Consider the following 24,689-nt stretch of genomic DNA (forward strand, 5'->3'; position numbering starts at 1 on the left):
TTAGAAGATAGTTGTTTGCCCCTTAGAGAGTACACATAGGAAATGGTGGAAGTCAACCATCTAGATAAGGTCACTTTAGAAACTGGAAGACCTAACCTGTTTTCTGCATAGGAGACAAACAATTGGTCTGATTTTCTAATTTGTTTAGTCCTATGCAAGTAGTACCTGAGCTGACGATGAACATCCAAAAAGTGCAGCTTCTGTTCAGCTCTGTCAGAATAGTTAGGAAAGAAAACTGGTAGATCAATAGATTGGTTAATATTGGTTTGAGATACAACCTTGGGAAGAAAGGAAGGGTTAGTTCTAAGCGAAACCCTATCCTTATGAAAAAACAGATAAGGTGAGCGAATACAGAGGGCCTGAATCTCAGAAACTCTTCTTGCAGAAGTAACAGCCAGTAAAAATATAGTTTTCCACGTCAATAACTTTAAAGAACACGTAGCAGACGGTTCGAAAGGAGGTAGAATTACGGATGCCAACATTAAGTTTAGATCCCATTGCGGAGGAGGATGTTTCACAGGCGGTTTTAGGAGAAAAACTCCTCTTAAAAAGGCTTTGCATAACCTATGAGACATGATGTTATTGTCATGCAAGCCAACATGATACTTGGAAATAGCAGCCAGTTGTACTTTGACTGTAGATGACGAGGATCCTGAATGAAAAACCTCCGCCAGGAAATCCAAAACAGAATGTACAGGAGCGGTAAAGGATCAATATTTCTGGCGTTTGCCCAAATTGAAACGCCGCCACTTGCTAGCATAAATAGTTCTAGTGGACGACTTTAAAGAAGACACTAAAATGTCTCTGACTGAGTAAGAAATCATTAGTAGCCTGGCTAGGGAAGGAAGTGGAGCAACCAAGCAGTGAGGTTGAGAGAATGAATGGCCGGTGCTGCTGACCCGACTGGTGGATCAAAAGATCCGGAACTGGGTCCAGATGCCAGGGCTGCACCAGAAGATGACGATGTAGAGGCGGAAACCAAATTTGTCGAGGCCAATATGGAGCAATGAGGATCAATTTGGCTCTCAAAGCGGTGGCTTTCTGAATGACTTGTGGAATCAATGGAAAGGGAGGAAAAGCATAAAGAAGTCCCGAGGCCAATCCTGGGTTAGAGAGTCTCTCAAGGGTTGGCCTGGAAGGAAATAGTGTGAAGTAATCTGGGCACTTGCTGTTTTGAGGGTAGCAAAAGATCGCAACAAGGAGTGCCCCACTTCAGAAAAATCTGATCTACTACAGATTGATTGAGAGACCACTCATGAGGCATCAGAATAGATCTGCTTAGCCTGTCCGCCAATAGGTTGGGCCTGCCGGGGATGTGCGTTGCTATCAGAAACCGCTGAGAAGAGATCGCCCATTGCCAAAGTCTGAGAGCTTCTCGACATAAGGGATAGGACCTGGTTCCGCCCTGTTTGTTGATGTACCAGACCACGGACATGTTGTCCGTCTGTACTGCAATAGTCCCGGTGGGAAGAAAGTCGTGGAGGGCTAGCGACGTTAAAAGCACTGCTCTCATCTCCAGGACATTTATGTGCAGATGGTATTCTATGGGTTGCCACGTCCCGTGGACCAACCTGCCCTGATAATGCCCCCCCCACCCGATCAGGGAGGCATCCGTGGTGACTGTGGCAACTGGAGGAGGGGAACAAAGGGTCGGCCCTGATGAAGAAGAGTGGAAGATATCCACCATCGTAGATGAGCCCTGCACGACTGTGTTACCAAAATTTCGTGTCTCATAGGCAGATTGTGGTACGACCACTGCGTGAATAACATCCACTGCAGGAGACGCATGTGGAAGCGAGCCAGTGGAAGAAGAACAATGGCCGCAGCCATTAGGCCCAGAACTTTCAAGACAAACCTGGCTTTGATCTTGTTGCTTAGTAACAGAAGCTGAACAAATTTCTGGATGTCCAGAATCCTTTGATCTGTTAGCCTGGCTAACATTTTGACGGTATTTAACTCTGCGCCTATAAAAGTGATAGATTGGCAAAGCAGCAGAGAGGATTTTCAAATTTACGAAATTCCCAGTTTCTTGCAAAGCTGTAGGGTGTAGTCTCTGGACCGAAGAAGCTGATGCTTGGTGGTGGCGGAGAGGAGCCAGTCGTCCAAATAAGGAAACACCTGGAATCCTCGACGTCTCAGGTGAGCTGTGACCACTGCCATGCATTTGGTGAACACTCTGGGGGCTGAAGTGAGGCCAAAGGGCAGTGCTCTGAATTGGTAATGACTGGCTCCCAGCCGGCGGAGAAACCTTCTGGGCGTCTGTGAATCTTTATGTGATAGTACGCATCCTGAAGGTCTATAGAGCACATCCAGTTGTCCTTGCCCAGAAAGGGCAGAATGGATTGCAGCGTGACCATCCGGAATCTTGCCTTCTTGACAGACTTGTTTAGTCTGCTTAGGTCTAGTATCGGTCTCAATCTCCCGTCCTTTTGGGGACCAAAAGAATCTTGAGTAGAAGCCGGATCCTACTTGGTCTGCCGGCACTGTCTGGATGGCTCTTTTTTCCAGGAGTTTTGAAACTTCCTGTCTTGCCAAATCCCTTTGTCCGGGTGAGATGTCTGGAAGGGATTGTAGAGGTATGGGAAACCTTTCGAAGGGGATTTTGTAACCCTCGGATATGATCGACTGTACCCACTTCTCTTGGGATAGGGATTGCCAGGCTACTGGGTACAGTGAAATTCTTCCCCCGACTGCCTCCAAGGGTGGACAGTCGGGCAACACCTCAGGGATGCTGAAAGGGCTTCTCAGGAAGAGACTCCCTGTTGCCCTGGTTGTGAGGACCCCCCCTGCCTCTAGGGCGGCGTCTATTATTGTTACCCCCTCTGCCTCTGGGGGTAAACTGACCACGTGTGTCCGGTGTAGCTCCTTGGGCTTTTCGGAACCACATCTTCCCCCCTTCTGACCCTTGTTATAAGGTCTAGAAGGAGTGGAAAACTGGACTCCAACGGCAGAAAGAGTTTTACCGTCCTGCTCACATCTGGTCAAAGTATCCTTCACCTGAGGTCCGAACAAAGCCGAACCGTCAAAGGGGGTGTTGGTGAAGGACGCCTTAAAGGGGTCCGCAAAATTACACAGCCGCATCCAGGCTTGGCGTCTAAGAGCAACACCTGTGCCTGCGGCCCTGCTCGCTCCATCGGCCGCATAAGATATGAGCCGCATGGAGGAGTTAGATATGGAATTCAGGATAGCAAGCTGTGAGGCAATCTTTTCCTGAGCCCCAGCAGCAGAAGGATCCTGGACTACTTCTCCCAGTTCCTTGAGAATATCTCGTTGAAGCCTGGTGAAATGACAAAGGTAATTCAGCGAATGCATAGCAAAGGTCGCTGAAGAAAACATCCGCTTTCCATACCTGTCCATGGTCCTAGAATCCTTATTAGGAGGATGGACAGGCACTGAAGGATCCGCCAGTTCCTTCTTAGTGGCCGCCCCCACCATAGCATCCACAGAGACACCTTTGGACAGGAACTGTTTATCCGAAGGGGCCGTGATGAACTTGGATGGTCTCCTGGGGACAGGTTCCACAGAATCTGGAGCCCACGCCTTCGAGCCACTACCTGCATGAGTGGGTCGAAGGCGGAGACACCCAGGAGGTGGAGGGTCGGGATCCAAAAGCCTCCAGGTATACCGACTCATCCTCGGAGGGGTCAATGGAGGCCAATTCCCCCTCTGTTTGAGGAGCTCAAGGATGTCTGAAAAGGAGACATCCTCAGAGGGGGACCGTGGGGAACCCTCCGACTCATCTAAGTCGGTATCAGATGTGGTAGACTCAGGGGAGTCTGTGTGTTTCCTCTTACACGTCCTCTTCCGAGGGGGTTCCCCTGCAGGGTCAGGGGAAACCTCGGAAGAGGAGGAAATTCCCAGTGGGGAAACCTGGGGCGATGGATCCCTGGGCCTGAGAGCAAGAGGCTGGCAAGAGGCATATGCAGGCACTGATGAGGGAGGAGCTAGAGGGATAGACCGTTGACCAGGCTCAGAGGCCAGGACACTCCTCATCACCTCAAAGGCTCCTCTCCCCGGGAGACCGGAACACACCCGCTCCGAAGAAACATGAATGGTCGGCTCCAAGGAGAGAGAAGGCTCCGAGGCCGATGTCGGCGCCGAGCTTACCAAAGCCGAAGCCCCGAGAGGGAGGCGGGGTCGGACAAGGGTCCGATGCCACTAGCCCCCTCGGAGCCGACAGTGGAAACCCGATGACCGGATCCCTCCAAGGAAGGTCTCAAGGAGGAGATCGGAGCCGAAGACGACGGAGCCGAAGGATGTATCGGCTCCGGCATCGAAACAGTCGCTGTCCCAAGAAGCTCCGGCTCCGAACTCTGGTGTGGAGTCGGAGGAGGAATCTCAAGAATCGGGGCTATAGCCGAAGTCTGTTGAGACGGGCTATGGAGCATTTGGGCCAGTGCCTGAGACTTCAACAGCCTGCTTACCACCCTCTCCAAATCGTGGTAAGACAGCCTGGAAGATCTCGAAGATCGGCTCCGATGGCTCGCTCCGACAAAGAGGAGACCCGGGCAGTGGATACTCAGTATAGAAGGGGACCGGGATCTCTTACGAGCCGAAGCCATCGGAGCCGAAGTCCCTTGAACCCCAGATGGAGCCGAGGATATTTCGGCTCCGATGCTGGATAAAGTGTCGGCTCCAGCCGGAGGCGACAAGGCCACAGTAGTCAGGGTATCGGAGCCGGCGGCACCGAACCCACTACTCGAACAGAAGAAGTATCGACTCCAGCGGGCCGATATCGGCTCCGACGGGCGAGCCACCGGAGGAGGCTTGGACACTGTAGCCTGAACCTTCGGTGGCTTAAGAGGTTTTCCTGACCCTGACTTAGGAGGAGAACCTTCAGGTTTAAGTAAACCTCGGAGGATTAATTTGTTCCTCCTTTCCTGCAGGACTCTCTGGCTAAAAGCATGACACAACGCACAGGAGTCCTGCAGGTGCAAAGGCCCCAGGCAATAAACACAAGAAGTGTGACCGTCTGTCAGAGACATTTTCTGACAGCACTGGTCACACTTCTTGAAGCCTGAGACCTTGCCTTCTTTAGACATCCTAGAAGGGAGAAACACAAACAGTCCCAACAAACACACCAATTAATCCCTTACAGAGACACACAGGAAGGGAATAACTTAGGGAACTAGGCCTGACTAAAAACTTTAAACTGAAACTTTTTATAAAGAGTTTAAAAGGAAGGGAATAGGGTGGGCTGTAACTAAGTACAGGCTAAACTAACACTAAAGGGAAAAAATAAACCCCTAACTAAACTTTTTCTTATTTTACCAAGAAAAAACTTACCTCAGCTGGCAAAGGAGACCTCTTTCGCTAAGCGGCAAACGAGATCTGGGGTAGTTCCTCCTTGCATCATGGGATATAGGGTTGCCTCGAGCTGGTAAAAGGAGTTCTCGAGCTAAAGCAAGTGCCGAGTCGGAGCCGAGGATCGGCTCCGAACCCATCCAGCAAGAATGAAGGCGAGATTGACAACTTAACATCATTAAGTATCCTGTTTTTTGTTTATTTTTGTTCTTTATTTCTTTGTTATTTATAGCACTTTGTGTACTGTGTATTTTTCTAGCTAGATTCACTGTGTGTGAGGTATTAACTGGAAATTGTCCACTTTTGTTAAGCAACTGTTGGGTTGTTTATTTCTGATAACTTGTTGCAGTTAAACTCTTTTTTTCTAGAGGCTCCTTTAGCTGTTTAAAACTTTCATTTAAAGGCTCACTGCTGCTTTTCAGCTGTGAGATACATTTCTGCAGTTTGTTTCCCACCCTCACTCCCTGTTGGTATAGTGTTTTTATAGTTGGTGGCTTAGCAGTTGCCCGCCCCTAGTGTAAATTTGAACTGGGAACCTCCTCCCAATCTAGTGTCATTACCTCATTCTACCCAGTACAGGGAGAACATTTGAGAAGGCCAATCAGCTTAGTTTCTGCTACTCCTTTCTCTCTTTCCACAAAAAAAAAAAAAATTATCTACTTTTACTGTATTTGTGTTTCTTCCTACTTTATTTTGCTTTTGCGTCATCTTAAAAGTACTCAGTCGTATTTATTACTTCTTGGTGTAACTCATTCTAAGCCTTTTAGTTTAAGCACTTGGGCTTCAGACCAGTTGTTTTACATTAAGAAGGTTTGTGGTCTGCACTGTAGTGGCAGAACAGGTAGCTTACATCCTTCTAAGTTGGGAACTGCTGATTGAGGGCTCACTGTCTGTTATTCTAAAAGTGTATTAATTCTGGTTTAAGCACTTTGGCTTCAGGCCAGTTATTTTACAATAAGAGGGTTCGTGGTCTGCACTCTTGTGGGAGGAGAGGCTGGACTCTGCCCTTCTGAGCTGGGAATTTCTGGTTAAAGGCTTATAGTGCCTGCATATTTGAACTGCTTCTTACTGAAATTGGCACACCTTGTTTGCTGTAGCATAGACTAGATCCAAGCCTGCTGAATCTAGCTTTGTTTGTATAACTTGAGCACTAATCCAGGCATTCTTTAAAGTATTCAATTGTATTTATTACTGCTTAGTAGTAACTTGATTAAAGTGTAGCTATCATTCTAAGTCTTTTGGATTAAGCACTTGGGCTTCAGACCAGTTGTTTTACATTAGGAAGGTTTGTGGCCTGCACTGTGATGGCAGGACATGTAGCTTACATCCTTCTAAGTTGGGAACTGCTGATTGAGGGCTCAGTGTCTGTTATTCTAAAAGTGTATTAGTTCTGGTTTAAGCACTTGGGCTTCAGGCCAGTTATTTTACATTAAGAAGGTTCGTGGTCTGCACTCTTGTGGGAGGAGAGGCTGGACTCTGCCCTTCTGAGCTGGGAATTTCTGGTTAAAGGCTTATAGTGCCTTCATATTTGAACTGCTTCTTACTGTAAATGGTACACCTTGTTTGCTGTAGCATAAATTAGATCCAGGCCTGCTGAATCTAGCTTTGTTTGTATGCTTGTTGTTTGTTTGCTTGTTATTTCCCTGAAAAGCTAATTCCACCTAAAACGCGGCTTTTCAGCGCTTCTGTGGATCACTATTGATATCTGCATTGCTTACTGTACTTATTTCCTTGTTTCACTTGAAAGAAAGTTACTGTTTGTCGTTTTTGCATTTAAGTTACCTGTAACACATTGCATTTAAGTTACCTGGCACTTGCTCACTAAAGCAATTATATAAGTCAGCACTAAAAAAATTAAAAGCACTACACCCTCACAAACTCCCCTTGAGTATCTTGTTCCCCATTGGCCCTTTTTTCAATTATAAAGGAATTCCCAATACTATTCTAGCATGTCCAAAGGTCAGTTATCAATCTCCTCTCCGGTCCAGCTGGTGAATCTGGAAATCTTGAGGCAATGTTACAACTGCCTCATGTACACAGACAACCCTCTCCTCCTCCCAACAAATTCCAACACATGTGAGAGATGCAACCATATAGCCAAACTGGAGGCTAAGCTCTCTCAACTCAGTACTGGCGTAATCAGTCAGGAGGAGAAGGAAACCACACTCACTACAATTCCAGTCTCACATAGACCTACCACGACAGCAAACCAAACACATAAACACACAAAAACATACTTCGAGGCTCTAAATAAAAATCTGCCTAAGCAGCAGAGACCTCCAAAGCAGACACCCAAGCAACCGCTACCCCAAAACAAAACACGTGCAATACATAGCTCACAAAGCCAGTGTGCCGAACAGTCACAGCCCTTAAGGCTAAACAACACACCTGATGCACTTGTAATAGGTGACTCTATCATCAGGCACATTGACGTCCCGCTCACCAGGCTGAACAAAGAGAAGGTCACGGTGAGCTGCCTGTCGGGCGCTAGGATCCGCCACATAACACAAGCACTCAGGTCACTCCAAGGCAAGTACAAATATGACTCAGTCATTGTCCATGCTGGTGTGAATGACCTGAGACGTACCTCCCTGGACTACGTGAAAAGAGACATAGAGGAGCTCTCTGAGCATGTAGCCCAGGCCGGTATGACCCTGACCTTGAGTAGCATCTTACCCTCACCAAGAATAATGCCACAATATGAAGACAAGATGATCAATTTCAACAATTGGCTTAAGTATTGGTGTCATTCAAAGGGGATCCAATGCCTGTCAGCCTGGGATGACATGCTCGACAAGCCACAATGCTTCGCTAGGGACGGCTTGCACCTGTCACCCCTGGGCTTTCGGATATTGGCAAAGGCTCTTGCTACCCCCATAGTGCCTTTTTTAGGCAAGGCTCAAAAGACAAACCCACCTCCATTGGTATCACAAGGGATAAGAAACTAAGAGTAATGCTACTCAACGCCAGAAGTCTAAACCTCAAGATGCACGCACTCTAAACTTTCCTTAGCATGGAGAACATTGATATCTGTGCAGTAACAGAAACCTGGTTCAAGGCTCCCGAGAGCACCCCAGCACTACCATGCTTTTCGGCCCCAAAACTTGGACCGAACCACAAAAGGAGGGGGAGTATCAATATTCATCAAAGATACCCACACCTCCAGGTTGGTGGCACAGCACGAAGCATCAGAGACTATGCATGTGCAACTAACAGTGGGTAAAACTGCCTTCCAGTTTATAACCTGCTACAGACCACCCTCCCAAACCAAGGAACCCAACTCGGCCTTCCTGAGAACACTGGAAAATATGAAGGTCTTTCCAAACACCATTATATTGGGCGACTTCAACTACCCAAACATAGACTGGGAGCATTACTCTAGCTCCAACACCCTAGCCCAAAGGTTCCTAGAATTTATAAACTCAAATGCTATGGAACAACTTGTTACCACTCCCACAAGAGGGGAAAACATACTGGACCTGATCATCACCAACATGGGGACTCTATGCTCCAGACCAGAAGTGTATCCCTCACTGGTAAGATCAGACCATAAACTAATCTCACTGGATATTCACATCCCGACCCCACGCCTTGCCCAGAAAACCACAGTGAAAAACTTCTCTAAAGCAAATTTCACACTCCTCAAAACCGAGGTGGGATCCTTCAAAGCCCCCGGGCCTGTGGAAAATATGGCCCAGACCGCAGAATCCTTTATAAACGCATTCTATGAACACCTTCAGGAATGCATGGATCATGCAATCCCAAATAAAACCAAGACCCAATCCTCCAAAGGCAGACGTCCTGTCTGGTGGACCTCAGCCATAAACAAACTATACAATAGAAGGAGGAAGCTGCTACATGATAGAGCAAAATCTCAAAAAGGGAAGGCATCTCTGATCAGTATTAGCAAAAAACTACGGGCACTCATAAAATCATCTAAGGCCAGCTTCGAGATAAAAATGGCACAGGACACTAAGGATAAACACAAGGCTTTCTTTAGTTATGTTAGGAACCTGTGTGGGAATTCCCAGATATGCTGAGAATTAGTCCAAAATGACAAAAAATACACCGAACCCACAGACATTGCCAGCATCCTAGCTGACAGGTTCAGCGCAAATCCCCCCCTCCCCACCAAAAGGGCAAATATCTATCCCAGCAGAGTGCTGCCCCCCCCCCGACATCTCAGATGCTCAGGTAAGAGCTGCCCTCTCCCAAAGCAAAAAACACAGCATCAATGGGACCAGACGGTGTCCCGGGCTGCATCCTACATGAACTCCAAGAAGAGCTAAACCCAAACATAAAACTACTGTTCAATCTCAGCCTTACTACAGGATATGTACCCAAAGAGTGGCGTACAGCAACAGTGGTCCCTCTCCACAAAGGTGGTGCCTCAACGGATCCTGGAAACTATCGCCCCATAAGCCTGACTAGCTTGGTCTGCAAAACTATGGAAAGGATCATCATGGACCTCATAAATAAAGATATTGGGGGCCTACAGACACTGGATCCTACCCAGTTCGGCTTTGTTAAGGGCAGATCCTGCCTCTTAAACCTGGTCAATTTCTTTGAAACAGTCACCAAGGCCATTGACGAGGGGAAGGTGGTCCACACAGCCTACCTGGACCACGCAAAAGCCTTCCATACAATACCCCACTCGGGCATTATAGATAAGCTCACCAGCTTAAATATAAACCCCTATGTCACTAGATGGGTTGCAAACTGGCTCAAGGACAGAACCCACATGGTTAGAATTGCTGGAGCCATGTCAGACTCCAAACCAGTTACAAGTGGCGTCCCACAAGGCTCAGTCCTGGGACCTCTCTTGTTCGGTATATATTTCTCGGAGGTACAGGCCAACACGGAAGGACTGTGGCTGACCAAGTTCGCAGATGACTGCAAACTGGGCGCCATAATCGACTCTCCAGCCGACACAAGCATCCTCCAAAAGGGCCTCATAGAAACAGACAACTGGTGCCAGAGCCATGGCCTCAAGCTAAGCGCCAAAAAGTGTATAGTCATCCCCTTTGGCAAAAACAAAGTGCCCACAAATTACCACATAGGTGGTAATCCATTAAGCACAGAAGATGTAATTAGGGACCTGGGGACCCAAGTTGATAGCAATCTCTCATTTGACAACCACGTGACCAAAGTGGTTAGAAAAACATTTTATATAGCCCACGTAATCATGAAGGGATTCACATCTAGATCAGGGGAGGTCATTGTGCCTCTTTACTCATCCCTCATCAGGCCCATAATTGAGTACAATGCCCCTTTTGGGATGTACCTTACCAGACACCTGCAGCAACTGGAAAGACCCCAAAAGTACCTCACCAAGAGGATCAAAGGACTCAAACAGATGCCATATCCTGCCCGGTTAAAGAAACTCCAGCTCTACTCAGTGGCATACTGCCTGCTCAGAGGCGATTTGTGCCTGACGTATAAAGCAATGTCCAACCCGGAATTAATGGACATGCTGCACCTCAGAAAATCCAAATCCCATCAAGCCACGCGCTCGAGAGACTTGAATCTCAGCACTGAAATAAATAGGACATGCTGGAGGGACAGATTCATAACCCAGAGGCTCCCTTCACTCTGGAATAAAATCCCAGTCCAGGTTAGGCAGAGTCCCTCATTGACTCTCTTCAAGAGGAATCTTGATGAGTGGATGGGAGATCGTAGGTTTACCCCGGGTATCACTTCTGTGTCACTGTTAGACAGAGGCACAGTATACTAACCTCGAAAAAGGGCATAGCAAAATTAATTTAAAATGGGTGGCGAAAGCCAAACACACTCTGGCTAGGCTTATAAATGCCCTAGGGCAGATAGTCTAGTATGAACCTATGAACACAAAACTTTTACAGGCCTGTGAACTACATTAACACCAATGAGTCCAGTATCCTGTTTGTGGTCAAGGATGAATTATTCACGACAGACTTTCTTAATTCCATGTTTGCTAAGTTAATGAATATCTCTAGTAAATATACCAGATACAGCACAGAGGGTGCAATCCATGTAGGAGCAGAGCAGGAAAACAGAGAAAAATGGGGTATGATTGTATTAGTACCAAGCAACTCAGAAGGAAAATACTGTGATGAAATAACAACAGTTAAGGCAATCAGCCAGAGGTTAAGTAGAAGCGTTAATACTGACATCTGGCTATGTCTCTGGCCTCAGTAGGAATTGGAATGGCATTTTAGAAAATAACAGTGGAAGTATGAAACAGGTAATTTTATGCAGTGGAGGTAAGCAGCTGCACATCGACCTTCACTTTACCATACTTAAAATCCAAGAACATACTTGGTTACCCACAAATACAGTACAGCTTTGGCATTAGAAGAACACGTTAGGAAGTGTCAGAGGGTCTACTTCTAAATTTAGAACTTGCAAAACCTCTAATTGCTTATTGTCGAGACCATAAGACTGAAGTTTTGAAATGTTAAACCATTTAAATGGAGATCGCCATACAGCATAGAACAGTATATTTAGCATTTTCCTCACTGTAATGCAACTCAAGAGTTGGTATATTTAATCAGCAGGGATTGTGGGGGCTTGCCCCCCCCCCTGCAAAAATGTAAAAAGGATTTTTGTTTTTATTTATTTATTTATATTTTAAGAAGTTTCAAAACTTCGATCTCTTGGTCTTGACCATAAGCAATTTGAGGTTTTGAAAGTTTGAAATTTAGAAGTAGGCCCATGTGAGGTATGCAGAAGGCTTGACCAGCCCTCAACAAAACAATCTGACATTATTTATTTATTTATTATATTTTATTTTATTTGTCGACCGGGACAGTTTGTGCTAGTGCTCTTTTTCAGCGGAGGCCCGGGAAGAAAAGCTCTACAGTACAACTAAGCAAGAAAAGTTACAGGACTGAAGTAAAATACAATAAAATAATTAAACAAATGTCCATTACAGTTCAAGTAGGAGAAATCAGCAAAAGAGACATTTAGCCTAAGTACTGATGCAGGTAGTAACAAAAAACTGGCAAAAAAAACAGATTAGGATTGTCCTCATTGGACAACTGTACAATTCAAAGCAGTTAGTTTTATAAGCTACAGTGTGTGTAGATATTTAATATAAAAAGCTAATTGCAAGTAAAATACAGGTAGCACATTTCCAGAACTAGGAAGTGAAGGCACATGGAGAGTAGTAGCTGAAGTAATATACGATCAGGGTTATTCTGGAGTTTCAATTTGAGCTTTTTTTTCCAGTCTTTTCTGTTTCCTAATTCTGAACTTCAAGATCATGAAGACGAATATTTTTTCCTAACAAGGGAAACATGACTTTGCCGGAAGGCAGACATTAATGCAGGGGATTTCAATGTAAAGCTCCAATCTGATTTAGATAAGTTGGTCAGCGAGACAAAGAACTGTAACATACTGCAGTAAGTACTGAACGCATAACAGATGAGAGACAGAGAAAGGAATGTAGCTTTAAAAGATGGAGGATGGATAAAAAGAACAAAGCACTTTTAGAGGGCAGAGGTCAAAAGAGCGGTATGGAAACAGATAAACTAAAGTTAGTTTCTGGATCAGGACTATGTCGTTCTCTAGAATTACGGGAGGTGCAGGTGTGCAAATTCAGAGAAATGGCAATGGAAGAACTAAAAATAATCGTCAATAAAAATGTGAAGAGAACACAAAAATCAGAAAAGCACTAGTGAAAAGGGAAAACTGGATGGTGAGATGGCATTAAAGCAACTTAGGACAGTCAGCCATGTTAGCAATTATAAGAACAGAGAGAAGAAAGAAAGGAGTGAGAAACACATTACAGGAAAAGACAAAAGAAAGCATGAAGAACTAGAAATTAAAAAAAATACAGGAGTCGAGTGAAGGGGAGAAAGAAACAAATAACGAGCAGGTGATGTAAAGGAGCAGCGATTCGCTGGATGGCAAGGGTGGGATGAGAGTAAATACGTGGCATTGGATGTTAGATGACATGGCAAGGATCCTATCTCATCATCAGAGGTGGGAAGGAAGATGACAACAGTACAAGTGCTACATTGTGTAGAGGGCGAGACATTGGGTAGAGGGTGAGACATTGGGTAGAGGATGAGACAGCAACGAAACTGCCCCTTTATTGGACGCGGAGAGGCAGATAGTGAGAGAAGACGTTTTGTACTGGATGGAAGAGGGTACAGAAGGGAAGCTAACAGGATAAAAGACTACATGGGAGGAAGGCTGGAATTTTGTGCGAATCCACGACAAGACAGGAAAATAGTGAAAAAAAAAGATTTAACAGGAAAGTTTATAGGGTACTCCAGTGAACTGTGTAAGGAAAAAGAGGATAAAGTAAAGAAAGCCGGCATGTGGGTCAGACGCAAACAAATTTTACTTACTGAAGAAAAAGACAGGGATGTAAAAGAAACAAAAGCAAATAGTCAAGGATAAAGTAATGGATGCTACTGAAAATTAAAGGAGGGGGTGCAGTAGCAGAAAAGGAACGGATGCTGATTAACTGTTTTAATGCACTGATGAAGGATACAAACCCCAGCCAGTGTTTTCTGCTTCTGAACAATGTACTGAACATGCAACAGTATCCGTATCAATGTGCACTTAACTTAAGGGTGAAGGAATGGTGTTATAAGCACACAGCAAACTATGGACCTTTAGCATCAGAAAATTCATGATAAAAGATTTTGGCTGAGATACCAAAAAGACTGACGATTACATTAGTGAATAAAGAGCAGTTATGGTATGTAAAAGGTCAAACCATCACCAAAATTTGTCACGTATGTTGTGGACAGTGCAGGTTACACAACTTACATTGCAATGGAATATTGCACTCAGGATTAGACAAACACATAAGCAACTCCATGGCTTACCTTCACTCAAAGTAAGAAAAAGAAAGTTCAGAACGAGGTAAAATGCCACTGAGAACTTTGGGGACTGCCATCTGGAAAACAAAAATAAGTATTTCAAGTTACCACTGAAGACTTGTATACCAGCTACATCAAAAAATAAAAAACGGTTTCATTTTATTTTGATAATGATAATAAATTATTTTTCTAACTAAATATTTAAACTAAATCCTGCCTGAGCCTGTTTTATCATATTCTGGATTCCAGTAGATCCATACGCCAGTCTCACCATTTTGTAATTAATTCAGAAACCTTTTCATGTAACACAAGGTATCCACCCTTCTACCAACAGTTCTAATTAGCACCTCTTTAGCAGCTTTATCCGTTCCTTTTTCAGCATCACCTCAATCACTCTTCACTTTTGCTATTTCGCTTGTTGTATAATGTTCGCTTAACTAAAACTTACCTGTCACCTTACAGTACATGAAGTTGTTCAAACTGCCCTCTCCCTAAACATTATACAGGAGAAAACACTTTAAATGGGTATGATAGTTTGTCTCTTGACTAGATGAAAGAAATGCATGAAGGGCAACTCATGATAAAGAAGGCAAGTAGAACATATTACTTTACACTGTCAGATTATCTAATTAATAACAATATAACGACAGTAGAAATGACTGCAAGAAACTACAAGCCAAGTTCAGGGCACATTCCTGCAGCAGAGGCCAAAACAGTGCTATAAGATAGGATCACGAGAGAACACAAAGCTAATGTCCCTAAAGGGCCTTTGCAAACTTGGCCATGTTTCCCAGGAATATTAATAAGTTAAGGGGTTATATAAACTAGGACATGAGCAGTTCAGCATTTACAAGCTTCTGCTCTCTAACAGAGACATACTGTAGGTGCCAGACCAAGGGGGTAAATGTGCAATTCCCCATCCACTCATCCAAGTTTCACTTGGGGAGAATTTTGCTTCATATGGATGGCAAAATGGTTCCAGAGACGAGACAGCCTCTAAGACAAATACCTGTCCCTCTAGCATGTCCTATTTAAGCTGCAGGCTAGGTTTACATACATGAAGTGGGTGTTTCTGGTGCTATTTTGCAGATGTGCAACAGGTCTATTACGGCTGAATGAGAGGATGCTTTGCAGGCCAAGCATAGGTTGCCTCTCAGCAGCCTGTACGAGACACAGTATAAGGACAAAGCTTTGGGGCAGCCTTTGTAGGACTGTTTTCTATACCATGTATTCCTTTTGTAAGGGAACCTCTGTGGTCAAACCAGTTGTTCCATATGCCTGGTTAGGTACATGCCGAAGGGTGTAGTGTACTCGATAACTAGTCTTTTTACAGGCAGAATACAATGAAACTGTGGCAACTCTGACCTGGTGCGATACCCTTGATTATAAATTGTGCAACATGGAATGACATTCTTACTACTGTGGACACATGATGGTCAAAAGCCAAGTCATTGTCTACATGCACTACCATTTCCCTGATGACCGGGTATACTTTCAGAGGTGCATTATGAATGTAATAATTTTCAGGGGTGGCCACCTCACTGAAGGATACTATTATGTACATTTTGGCACTAAGTTTAAGACTGCGACTCCAGCACCTGTTATTATTCTGTGTCAGGTCACCTTGAAAGATGCTTACATCTTGTGGGAAATTGCATGACTGCCTCTAATTTGCAATCATCTGTGAATTTGGTCAGCCAGAGGTCTTTGATGTTAGCTCTGACTTCAGAGAAGTAAATACCAAACTGAAGCAGACCCAGCACCGAACCAAGAGGGACTCCACTAGTGACTGGACTTTTTGCAGAGGTAGGATCCAAGAATTCAAGATAGGAGAGTCCATCTGTGAGCCAGTGATTATCCTGTGGGTGATGTAGGGGTTTATACCCAATTCAAATGCTTTGGCCAGGTTGAGGGAGACAGTATGCATCACTCTGCCCTCATCTATTGCTTAGGTGATCTTCTTAAAGAAGTCCGCCAGGTTGAGTAGTTATGATGTTCCCTTGTCAAAGCCAAACTGAGATGGATCCAGCATCTGAAGGATTCCCATGTCATTATTTATCATGTCCATAATTCTTTCCATGGCCTTACATATGGGACTAGTCAGGCTTATGGATCAGTAGTTTTCTGGCTCTTGTGCTACTGGGATAACAGTTGCAGTTTTCCATTTGCTTCTCATTTCTGCCAACATTTGAAAGCTCAGACAGGACAGGTGCAGACCATCCCTGGCAAAACACTGAGGTCTGTCAACCTTATCCTCTCCCAGGCCTACAAATGTTGTACCCCTCAAATAACACCAAAAACTAAGCCAATAATTAAAGTAAATGATCTTCTGTTCATATTGTGGCATCATCCTTGGAGAAGATGGAATGCTGCCCAAGACTAGGATCATACCATCCAGAGATGCAACGTGTGAGAGTGCCATCAGGTCTCTGTTCTTATCTGACATAGTTTACTCAGACATGAACTATGACAGAGTCATAGTCGTACTTCTAGTTTAATGACCCGAGGGAGTGTGTGATCAGACTGATCCTTGCCCTAATGTCACCCTCCTCCTTACACAGCCTGGTGAAGTGTACCTCACAATGGAGTCTTCGATGATGAAAATGTTGGATTGTGTGGTATCTACCTTATGGGCTTAGCCTTAGATACACGTTGACCTGCGGCTGAAAGTGACATACTGGGTATTGCTTTGATAGTGCATTTTTGAGGTTGCTGAGGGTGTTTATTGTAATTACTGGGAAGTCTTTGAGGTTTTGGCAGATTACTTTTAAGAGCCTCAGTGTATGTAGGTTTTGTGTGTTTGCCCTGTAGTGTATGTGTTTGTGTTTGTGTGTGGCAGGTATTCTGCAGTGTTGTGAGTTTCTGACAACCTGTTCAGTATTTGTAGTGGCTGTATGTGAGAACTTCACCTCCAATGACAGCAGACAAATAAATTTCTCAAAATTAGATTGTTTAAGAATTACACAGAGAAAATGTGGACGAACCACCACGAAGCTGCTAAAATCACCTCTTTAATAAAAACTTAAAAACAATTATACGTACGGAATCCACTTCTAAAATACTCTACAGGAGAACAAAAAGGAAATGGTTAAGTGTTTTCAGTATGTAGCCTTCTCCAGATCCTAATCCCACTTTCAACTTCCTTGTATTTCATTATAAAACACAACCAAGCATGCATCTGAGAACAGGCCAACTCCTTCATTTAGAGCAATCATTTTCTTTCAATAGGGACGCCGCCCTTTCAGTATTGGTTTCAACGGACGCATTCCATTCAGACCAGGCAATTGTTCCCCCTCAGATCAGCTATCCATTTAACTTCAACAATCTCCACTTTGTTTTGAATATCCCTTCCTCTTAAATTCTCTCTTAAAATTTTCGGCGCAATAAACTTAAAAGTGTATCCTTTATTTTCCATAACATGACACGCCAAGGCATTGGTCTTAACACAATTTGTAACATCATTCGTGTGGTGTAAAATCCTTTCCTTAAGCAATCTATTTGTTTCCCTAAGTAGAAAGCAGTGCAGTACTCGCAACTCGCTACATATACCAAGTTTCTATTACAGTTTGCATGTCCTCTGAACCAACAGCTCCTAGCAGTCACTGGGTGCTGAAAATGATTAGTTTTATTAATGTAATTACATGCTTTGCATCTGCCACAGATAAATGTCCCTTCTTTTAATTTATTCTTATTCTTTCGGATCCCATCTTTATAGCATAGCAGTCTTTTTAGATTTTTCCCTGTTTCTAAATGTAAAATTTGGTATTTCCCCCACTATGCATTTTAGGTTCTCATCCACTGTTAAAACTGGCCAATAGTTTCTAATAATATCACATATCCGTGCGGTGTCAGTACTGTAAGTTAAGAGACATCAGTGATGTTGATCTCTCTCAATGGAGCCTTGTCTTTTCATCATCTTCCCACCGTTAACCGGACATCCTGAATAAAAAGGGCGTTCTTTGTTTCTTCTCATTTCTACCACCTTGTTCTCATTTATTTTTACATCCTTTTCCTTATAGCCTCTCTCCAAAAAAATGTTTACTAGCTTTTGTTGTTCTTGACCAAAAACTACTCTGCCAGTACATAACCTTGAGATCTGAAGTAAATGATTCACAACTATATTTGAAAAAATATGTCTCGGATGCATGCTGCTTTTATTTAATAAATAATTCCTCCACATTTCTATTCTATATAAAGAGGTGGCAATGCCTGAAGTTGCATCCAAAGCTCATGTCACATCAAGAAACTCAATCTCAGTATCAGACACATGGATTCCAAACTCCATGAAGGATGTAGTGGTGGACAGATATGAAACAAACTCTAATAAAGGTGCTTTACCACCTTCCCATATAAGGAAGATGTCATCCACAAAATGACTATAAAAAAGTATTTTCTCTCTCCAATTGTTAAAAACAAATGCCGACTCCTAGTGGCTAACACCATATTAAAGTAGTTTTAAGCACAAGGGGTGCCCATAGCTACTCCCCACTTCTGCCAGTAATAATCATTCCCATAAGAAAAGATGTTATTACACAGTATCAATTCCAACAACATACAAATCCGTCCAGTACTCACACCATCCAATTCCGGATAAATAAATTCTTCTACTGCCTTTATTCCAAAGTCATTAGGTGCCACCGTAAAAAGACTACGGACACCCATAGTGACCATTAAAAGGCCAGAAAACTGTTGACAGATACCCATATGATGATATAAAGTCTCTAAAAATGGACTGTGTCTCTCAACACTTTGAGTGCACTAGGCAAGAATTTCTTTAGTTGCTCCTCCATATAGACAGATGTGGGTTCTGTGACTCACCCTCTCCCTGACACTATAGGGTGCATGGGTGGGTCTACTCTATGTTTACGGATTTTCGGTAAGTCACTTATTGATGGCATCTGGGGATATTCCTCTTCAAAAAAATCAAAAAGTTGCTGTGTGATCATTCTAGTTAGGAGCAATTCAAAGAGCGTGTCTCAAACTCTACCTATTACTCTATTAACTTCTACTTTTTATATTTTCTTATATGTTTTCCCATCCATCAGCATTGTGAATATCTTAGTTGTGCAATTCAAGCCAGTTTAATTGCTTTACGCTAGGACAATGATGGGTCCTATGAAGGAGATTGGTGGAAAATTCATCTGTTTTATTGTAGCAGGAAGGCAAGTTTCTTTCTTTGAGTATTGTTTAACTTATAAGCGGCTTATAAGACAGTTGGCGATAAGAAGGTGGTGGCTCGAGTTTTTCTTGCAGTATCTATAAGGAGTACATTGATCTTTTAAAGGGAGCCTAGGTTATGGTGTGTAGATTTAATGGTGTGCAGTATACGCTAGTCATATTTGAGATTGTCATCTATTATAAAGCCTAGAATTTTACTGTGAGTTACACTTTCAATGACAGTATTATTTGCTGACTTTACAGTAAAATGTTGCTTTTGATTTTGGCAACGTTTTGAGGTAAAAAGCACTAACTTAGTTTTCTTTGGGTTGAATAGGAGGTTTAATTCTTTGAGACAGGTTTCTATAGGGCAGAAAGATTTGTGGGTAATGCCTTGGAGCTTCTTTATTGATGAGGCCGCACATATTAATAATAAGTTGTCAGCATACTGAAATAAACCAGCATGGTGAGTGGAGGTAGGTCATTAATAAATATATTAAATAAGAGAAGACCAAGGATAGAGCCCTGAGGGAGACCTGTAGTAATTGGTTGAAAAGATGAGTAGGATTGTTGCCATTTAATAGCTTGGTGCCTTCCAGATAGGCAACTAAAAAACCGCAAGAATGATTATTGTGAACATCCTACAGAGGAGACAGGGAGATGGGGAAATATTTGATTGTGACTATTTGGTAAAGAAATTTAAGTTGTGAATTACAATCTAAAGAAGAGATTCGATCACAAGAGACTTTGTGCCATGGCCCAGACCAGTAAATGGCAACAGAGGCGCAGCAGCAGATTTTATAAGGTAATGCTCGTGTACATCTGAAGACGTTGTGGACGAAAACGTACTGCTTACTGTTGTAGTCAGCGTTAGAGTGGTGTGCTGTGCTTAATACCTGTCAATAAACGTGTTTTCATGGAAACTGCTATCCGGGCACTTTTCTTCTATTGTTTTGGTGATTTCTGGCACCTTTTCCTCCTTTTACTTGGAACCTACAGAGGAGAGTCAAACTAGCAGCTGCTGGTGCAAGACAGTATAAAATGCCTTTGACAAATCTAAGAACATGCTGGACACAAGCAGGCCACTGTTTCTATGTTGGTTTATTATACGGGTAAACTGTAGTAGAGAAGTAGTGCTGCTGTGCTGGGGCCTAAAGCTATTTAGTGTTTCTGATAGCAAGTTCTATGAGGCCAGATATTAAATTAGTTGCATATGAATGCATTTCTCTAATATTTTGGAGAGGGGGAAAGAGAATCATTATTGCTCTGTAGTTATTAAACTCTTTAGAATTGCCACCTTTGTGCAGTGGTATGATGAAATAAACTGTACACATACATTGGATAAAAAAGTTTACACACCTCTGTTAAAATGCCAGGTTTTTGTAATATAAAAAAATGAGACCACAATAAATCATTTCAAAACTTTTCCTACCTTTAATGTGACCTATAACCTGTACAATACAATTCAAAAACAAACAAATCTGTTAGGGGGAAAAAATATAAAAAATAAAAAACGTACAATACGCTGGTTGCATAAGTGTGCACACCCTTAAACTAATAATTTGTTGTATGTGCACACCCTTAAACTAATACTTTGTTGAAGCACCTTTTGATTTAATTACAGTATTCAGTCTTCTCGGGTAAGAGTCTGTCAGCATGGCACATCTTAACTTGGCAATATTTGCCCACTCTTCCTTGCAAAAGCACTCCAAATCTGTCAGATTGCAAGGGCATCTTGTATGCATAGCCCTCTTCAGGTCACCCCATAGATTTTCTATTGGATTTAGGTCTGGGCTCTGGCTGGGCCATTCCAAAACTTTAATTTTCTTCTGATAAAGCCATTCTTTTGTTGATTTGGATGTATGCTTGGGGTCACTGTTTTGTTTAAAGATGAAATTCCTCTTCATCTTTCTAGCAGATGCCTGAAGGTTTTGGGCCAAAAGCAACTGGTATTTGGAACTGTTCATAATGCCCTCCACCTTGACTAAAGCCCCAGTTCCAGCTGAAGAAAAGCAACCCCAAAGCATGATACTGCCACCACAACCAAGTTTCACCATGGTGATTGTGTTCTTTTGGTGATGCAAAGTGTTGTTTTTGTGCCAAACATACCTTTTGGAATTGTGAACAAAAAGTTCAACCTTGGTCTTATCAGACCATAACACATTTTCCCACATGCTTTTGGAAGACTTTATGTATTGTTTTGCAAATTTTAGCCAGGCATGGATGTTTTTTTCTGTGTAAGAAAAGGCTTCCATCTTGAAACCCTACCCCTCAGTCCAGACATATGAAGAATACTGGAGAATGTTGTCACATGTAGTACACAACCGGTACTTGCCAGAAATTCCTGCACCTCCTTCAGTGTTGCTGTAGGTCTCTTGGCAACCTCCCTAACCAGTTTTCGTCTTGTCTTTTCATCAGTTTTGGAGGGACGTCCAGTTCCTTGCAACGTCACTGTTGTCCCATCTTTTCTCGACTTTTGATGATGGTCTTCACTGTGTTCCATGGTATATCCAATGTTGTCTTTCGGCTTTTCCCAGTTAGGGGTCGCCACAGTGGAACTCTGGTCCGCTAATGATTGGCAGTAGATTTTCACAAACGTCGAGGTGCCAGCTCGACGTTCAACCTTCAACGAAGGCACGCCCATTCACGCATGTCTTTCGAACGCTCACCGAACCGCGGGGAGGACATGCAGACTCCACACAGAAGGCACTCCAGCTGAGAATCGAACGGGAGAACCTCTTGCTGTGAGGCAACAATACTACCGCTGCACCACCGCGGAAGCTTCCATGTGATGTGGAAATTTTTTTGTACCCTTCTCCTGATACCTTTCAACAATGAGATCCCTTTGATGCTTTGTAAGCACTCTGTGAACCATGGCTTTTGCTGTAACAGGCAACTGAGTAAATGAAAGAAAAATCCTACTAGGACAGCTGAAATTTATTTGGGGTTAATCAGAGTCTCTTTAATTGATGGAAGGTGTGTACCCAAGAAGACTGAATGCTGTAATTAAATCAAAAGGTGCTTCAACAAAGTATTAGTTTTAGGGTGTGCACACTTATGCAACCAGCATATAGTACATTTTTCTATTTTTTATATTTTTTCCCCTAACAGATTTCTTTGTTTTCCAATTGAATTGTACAGGTTATAGGTCACATTAAAGGTGGGAAAAATTTGAAATGATTTACTGTGGTCTCATTTCTTATACAACAGAATGAAGGTACTTCCTGCGCGAGTGCAAATGCACGGCTCCAAAAGTTAGAAATAAGCATCAAAAAAGAATTAGAGCCAGCAAACTGTGTCCTGGTGAAATAGTTTTATTCTTTTAGACAACAAGAAGAACAGACTGGTTTCGGCTGGCAGTCCATACACAACCTTCCTCAGTGACACAGTTTGCTGGCTCGAATTCTTTTTGATGCTCATTTTTTATACCACAAAACCTGACATTTTAACAGGGGTGTGTAAACTTTTTATATCCACTGTATATGTTTTTAGACAAACTGTGGGTGTAGGGTGTTAACCTTGGCTCTTGATGATTGTCACTGCTGAAGTGACACCCCTATCCCATGTGCAAAAATCAGGAAAAAAGGGTAGTGGATGGACTGACTGATATGTTTACATATAAGTGGTTGCAAATTGAGCTGACTGAAAGCAGATAAGAAGTAGAACAGGAATTAACTACTTAGATGATCACAAAATGCTAGTATGCTCTTGTACGAGATCATGGTATAGCAGGGATGGAGAATTTGCCCTTTCCACGCTGTAGCGTGATTTCATTGGTGCTGCATTTAAGTAGAATGGAGTATGTGGAGAGGCTTACCTCCTGCAAAAAAGTTTATTAAATGTTATTTCTGAAGTGTTTGCTGTTCGATCAGATGTGTTTTGGTGACTTGTTTTGTTAAGTGTGCATTTGAAAAGATTTTCTTAGATTAAATTATATTGTTTTTGAGTATATTATGAAATATCGTAGATGAGAGTGATTGCACAGCAATCACATTTATCATATCTTACATCAAACACAAAAAGTACTCAAAAATGAAATACTATTAGTGACCACAGAAATATGTGCACAAACCTCCACTGCTTAAAAAAAAAAGAATAACTCTCATACAGACATACCTGACATCAGCAACTACACCACCATTTACAACCTAAAACTCACCCCGCCAAAAAATCAGAATTTACTGTAACATAAAATAATTAACAGTTCCAAAAAAAAAAAAAAAACACAAGCATGTTCAGTACACCCACCTGAAGACAAACACTCATAAAAAATTACAAACCTACCTACAAACCTCCTCTGCACAATTTTTTCAAATACTTCCTTTTAAGTGACTTGCATGTATTAATTCCTTGGTTGTACAATCACAGAAAAGCTAAATAAATCAAATGATGCTAACGTCAACCTTGTGCAGTTCAACTATCAAGCAATTTTAATTAATTTACCTCTGACAATTGGATTAAACTAATGTGACAAAATGTTTGGAAGCAGAGGTTTTGTGGAGGGGACAGGGGAGGCAAATATTTGACAACATTAATAAAGTACAATGATGATCCAGAGGGAAGAGAAAGTAAGAAAACACTAGTGTTGTTGTTGGGTCTTGATGAAGACAACACATTTGATAGATGCATCTGGGATTTTACGAACAGGGCAATGGAAGCATTTGCATTCCCTGAAACAATAATAAGGTTAATTAGGAGGATATATGAGGGATTGGAGACAAAAATTAAAGTGGGAGGGTTTCTCTTTGACAACTTGAGTTTCAACAGAGGAATCATGCAGGAATGTTCTCCTTCCATTTTGCTATTTGCTTTATATTTAGAGCCACTGGGAAAGAAAATAAGGGACTCAGAAATTCAAGGACATAATTGGTGTGGTAATCGGGAAATGTTAGCTTTATTTGCAGACAAGAGTATTTCGAACCTGATAAAACCAGAAAAGGACACTGCAGTGCTCTGAAATGATTTGAGAAAGTTTTTGAGATAAAATTAATGAAGATACAACAAAGGCTATAGCTGTAAACTATTTACCCACACAAATTGGTTCAGCATCATCCATATATATATGGGGACAGGATAAAAATTATTTAGGAGTATGGACTAAAAGGAATTCTGTTATGGCATCTAAGGATATGTGGGAAGAGACTAAACAAAAGAAAATACAAAAATTGTGAAAATGAAAACTAATCTTTATGGATATCGATAGCAATATACACAAAGTGAAAATATTTTTAGATCTTTTCGTTTTTATATACAGGTCAGGCATATTTTTATCAACCAGGGGAGAAATTGTGGGCAATAATTAATAAAGGGTTAAAGAAACTTGTCTTGAAGGGTAAGAGGGCAAACATCTACAACAAGGTGGCTTAGTATTACCTGAGCTGAAGGAATAATTTACAGCTACACAGTTAAGGC

General features: G+C 42.6%; 1 protein-coding gene across 3 annotated transcripts in view; it reads right to left on the bottom strand.

Annotated features, from left to right (window-relative positions):
- ZFYVE27 (zinc finger FYVE-type containing 27) overlaps positions 1-24,689 on the bottom strand; it is a 1,067,636-nt gene that overhangs the window by 892,341 nt on the left and 150,606 nt on the right. For all 3 annotated transcript variants that reach the window (XM_044056911.1, XM_044056910.1, XM_044056912.1), the window contains exon 2: positions 14,127-14,197. In XM_044056911.1, coding sequence (XP_043912846.1) covers positions 14,127-14,197 — 71 coding nt within the window. The remainder of the gene's footprint in view (positions 1-14,126; positions 14,198-24,689) is intronic.

Source organism: Protopterus annectens, chromosome 14.part0, assembly GCF_019279795.1.
Source record: "Protopterus annectens isolate FY-2018-M chromosome 14.part0, PAN1.0, whole genome shotgun sequence".
Lineage (NCBI taxonomy): Eukaryota > Metazoa > Chordata > Ceratodontiformes > Protopteridae > Protopterus > Protopterus annectens.